At 50.1% G+C, this 3,861-nt stretch overlaps 1 protein-coding gene across 1 annotated transcript; it reads left to right on the top strand.

Moving 5' to 3' along the window:
- The first annotated feature begins 2,401 nt into the window (after positions 1–2,401).
- On the top strand, positions 2,402–3,053 carry LOC127305961 (auxin-responsive protein SAUR32-like). Its single transcript, XM_051336562.2, has one exon. It carries the CDS (start codon positions 2,527–2,529, stop codon positions 2,821–2,823), a length of 297 nt encoding a protein of 98 aa, XP_051192522.1. The 5' UTR covers positions 2,402–2,526; the 3' UTR covers positions 2,824–3,053.
- The last annotated feature ends 808 nt before the right edge of the window (positions 3,054–3,861 follow it).

Genomic DNA, 3,861 nt, shown 5'->3' with positions numbered 1-3,861 from the left:
ATCTAGCTGGCCTACTCATTGCATGTACGTTTAGGAAAGAAAAAGCGTGCCAGCGCATGCCAACCAGTAAAATTTTCTTAATACTAGTAAAAATGCCCGTGCGTTGCAACGGAAAAAAATAAATCTAATTAATCACGAGCTGTAATCGCGGAGAAGCACAAAGTAAATTGAACTGAAAGGAATGTTTTACCATCAAAACAATATAATCATGAGCTCTATTACTTGTGGATAAACAAATTATATCTTCCACCTAAGTAGGAATCTATAAATTCATAGAATCATTTAGCAAGAATAATATAAGACGCTATCAGTTTCATGTAAAGAGACCACTACGATGCAAAATATTGTTTTACTACCAATTTCCCTAGTGCCATACACAATCAATTATTTCCAATATTTGTTGGCATATATATAGAAAACCATGGCAATACTTTAGAAATACAACATTCGCCAAAAGTTGCTTTGATAGTTCTTGAATCACTTCATAGTCAAATAGTGCATAGGTGAAAACATAGTAGCCAAAGAAAGAGAAAACGCGGCAGAAACCTGAGTAATACACGAGCTAGCTAACAACCAGCTTCAGCAGAAGATATTTGCTGAAAAAACCATTCATGATTGTAAATAAAGAGTGGGCATCGCCGGTTTAGCCGGGTTTGAAGAGGTTCTCAAAACCAGTCTTAAAATCAGCGGTTTAGAAGGTTTGGTTTCGTCGGGTTGTATGTTTACGATGGTTTAACACAAGACTGCAGCCGTGGGACTTCGCACGACCTAATTCAGTAAACCACATAAAACGCAGAGGGCGCTCGACCAGGCACAAGAACACGCCACCGACGCTCGTGCAGAGAAGCGTGTGACCATACATGGGCTTTAGCCAGAGGGCTCTAGGAGCGTCGGCCTCTCTTGGCCACCTTCGACGCTGGCTCCGGCGTGGCGCCGCTTTGGGCCTCCGGGACGTCGCATAAGAAAAGGTGCTCGTGGTTGTGGTAGCTCTCCTCGCCGTGGACCACGTGGGTACTGACCCACCACCGAGGTCGCCTGTCGTCGTAGTAGTGCGCGTGGCCACTGAACGGCAGGTGCCATTCACTAAGGCATGTTTACTCGCTCATGCCACTCTTCTTATGTTTTATGGCGGTAGGAGCGACCGTATCTAGCCGGGGCTACTCCCAACAGAGACGAAGATGGTGCGGTTGTCTAGACTCAAGATGCAGCTAGCGTGGCTCTAGCCGAGAGACATGGCCGATGTTGTTTCGGCCGTGGCCGAAGGGAGATGGCGCTGGGATCTTATCTCATGCCAAGCAATGGGATCCTCTTGCCGCCCGTCGCACGACCTTGTCTACTATCACGCCGGCACCAGCAGAGCTGAGTAGGAGTAGCATGAACGCGCGCCATGACCGAGAGTGGCGAGCCTGGGCGCCATCATCTGCACAAGCTGCTGCTGGGTAAGGGAATTTCCACGCTGCCGTTGAAGAGCACCATCAGCCCTTCTGGGTTGATAACAAATTAGGAGTTCAGGACATCACCAGCGACCCCAGCACGAACACCTCATGTGGTCCCTCTTACCTGCTGCGTCGGGTCGTCGTCGGCCGCAGCCATATAGTCATCACAGCTGCCAGCTAACGCTAGCTTTGGCGGCGCGGAAAAGAACGGAGTGATGTCAAGCTTGCGTCGGCGTCAACCACATGATATGCACGGAGAAGTGCGATCAGACGACAATAGGCGGTCGCTGGAATAATCGTGCGGGTGTCACTGATACTGTATTTTTGATCTCGTCGGCTCGATCTCAGATTCTTAGGTCGCCAATATTTTTTGATCTTGCCTCCTCCGATCTCACCTGTATATATAGGAAACCGGGGTCGAGAGCGAGGATAGACGTTGTAGGAAAGTCTAAACCAGATAAATCAGTAGTCTATTTTCTTTGACCGAGTTCCGATCTACTTCTACTTTTCAACGTGCATGAACTCTCCAGCGTACGGATTAGAAACTCCACCGTAGGAATAAATCAACCGAGGATGACACGAAAAGAAAAAGGGTGGCATGTTTTGTAATTTAGGATTTGGTGGGAGGATAAATTGGTCCAAAAAAGTGTTGGAATAGAGAGTATGTTAAACACTGCAAACGAGCACGCGGCCGCCCGCTAGACAAATCAAATTAAGAAGCTCTTAGCATGTTTATTCCGGCTGACCGACGTGTCAGCGACGCACAAATCTTCCATCATCTGCCCCACACAAGTCTCAACCCAACCCAACAGGGAAGGCCGAATTGAAGGACAGGGCGATGCCGGGTTCCGTACCATAGGACGTACGTTTGCACACGAGTGCGCGGCGCACTGGCGGCTCCAAACTTCTCAGGCTCTCACGCACGCACGCCGAGACACAAGTCCTATAAGAACCACCGCAGCTGCCACGAAACATATCGCACCACACACCCCTCTCTTGGCTCTAGCTAGCCCAACTCTGCGGCACCGGGGCGAGAGCAGCATCAAGCAGCAAGCACGGCGAGAGCTCGGCTGCAGCTGGACCGCCGGCGATGCAGGGCGAGGAGAAGAAGGGGAAGGTGAAGAAGGGGTGGCTGGCGGTGATGGTCGACGAGGACCAGCGGCGGTTCGTCATCCCCATCGCCTACCTCTACCACCCGCTCTTCCGCCGGCTGCTGGAGGCGGCACGGGACACCTACGGCTACCACTCGTCCGGTCCCCTGCGCCTCCCTTGCTCCGTCGACGAGTTCCTCCGCCTGCGCGCGCTCGTCGAGCGGGACACGCACTCGTCCTCGTCGTCGCACCGCGTGCACTTGGCCCCGTGCACCCGCGCTAAGGTCACGTCGTGATCGATGATCGGCTGTGAGCACGACGACGATGAGCACCGGAGGGCGTGCGCTGGACTACGCTCATCTGCCGATACGGATAGTCGGATACATGCGTGTACCATGGAGAGAGAGAGGGTACGCGATTAGTCTGGGACGATGGTTTTGGCCTTCTTTTCCTTCCGATTTTTGCACATACATGTATACTGATTGATTGACAGACATACCGATGTATATATAAACACTTGGATTCACAGTCGTCATAGCCAGGCTTAACGACAGGCAGATTTGAATTGCTTAATTCCCCTCTCTTTTGCAAAGTTCAAGACCAAACAAAACAAGGTCGAGCTCGGAATGACTGTCAAACAGGCCATGAAACGAGATCAGGCTCGGCAGGCAGGCGTCAAGTTAGATATAGGCTGACGCTACGTACAGAGCTATTATACAGATTAATTTCCCCCTTCGCTACCTCATGTCCATCGAGTTGCAGCAGGACAGCATCATATTATGCTCCAGTTAATCATGGAGGATGGGGTCCTTGGGGAATTTCCGATGCCGCGTTTCTTTCTGCTGGTCGATTCATGTCGTGTCCTTCGTTCTGGGTTCAGCAATCAGCACCAGGTCGGGGAGAGGGATAGAGCAAGAGGGAGACAGGCAGCATTGGTCTGACCCCTCTTCGTCACTCCTAAGAAGTAAGAACATCTCCACCAGCACAACGTAAACGAACATTTTATATTTATTTTGGTCTGCGTGGAAAAAAGGTATGTCCTCAACCCATCGACCGGATGCACAGTGGCTGGTCTGTTCCACACGAACGCATTTCTTGATCAAATTTAGGTGAGCTTTCCGTCAAAGAAATTACTGCTTAGAAATACTCTTCCTCAAACCCCACAATTTGTGGGAGCTTTGAGCACTCGGTACGTTCTTTTTTTGCGTTTATACGGACATTGTCGGTTCTTGTGGCCTGCTTGACCTCTCTCTCCTCCATAAATTTAAATTAATGTATGTCCCATGTGCTGCTCACATAAAATGATTCTACTCCTACCTCCTCTCTAAATTAAT

This window comes from Lolium perenne, chromosome 6, assembly GCF_019359855.2.
Source record: "Lolium perenne isolate Kyuss_39 chromosome 6, Kyuss_2.0, whole genome shotgun sequence".
NCBI classification, from domain to species: Eukaryota; Viridiplantae; Streptophyta; class Magnoliopsida; order Poales; family Poaceae; genus Lolium; species Lolium perenne.
Note: the sequence above shows the minus strand (reverse complement) of the source record. Positions and strands in the feature narration are given on the sequence as shown.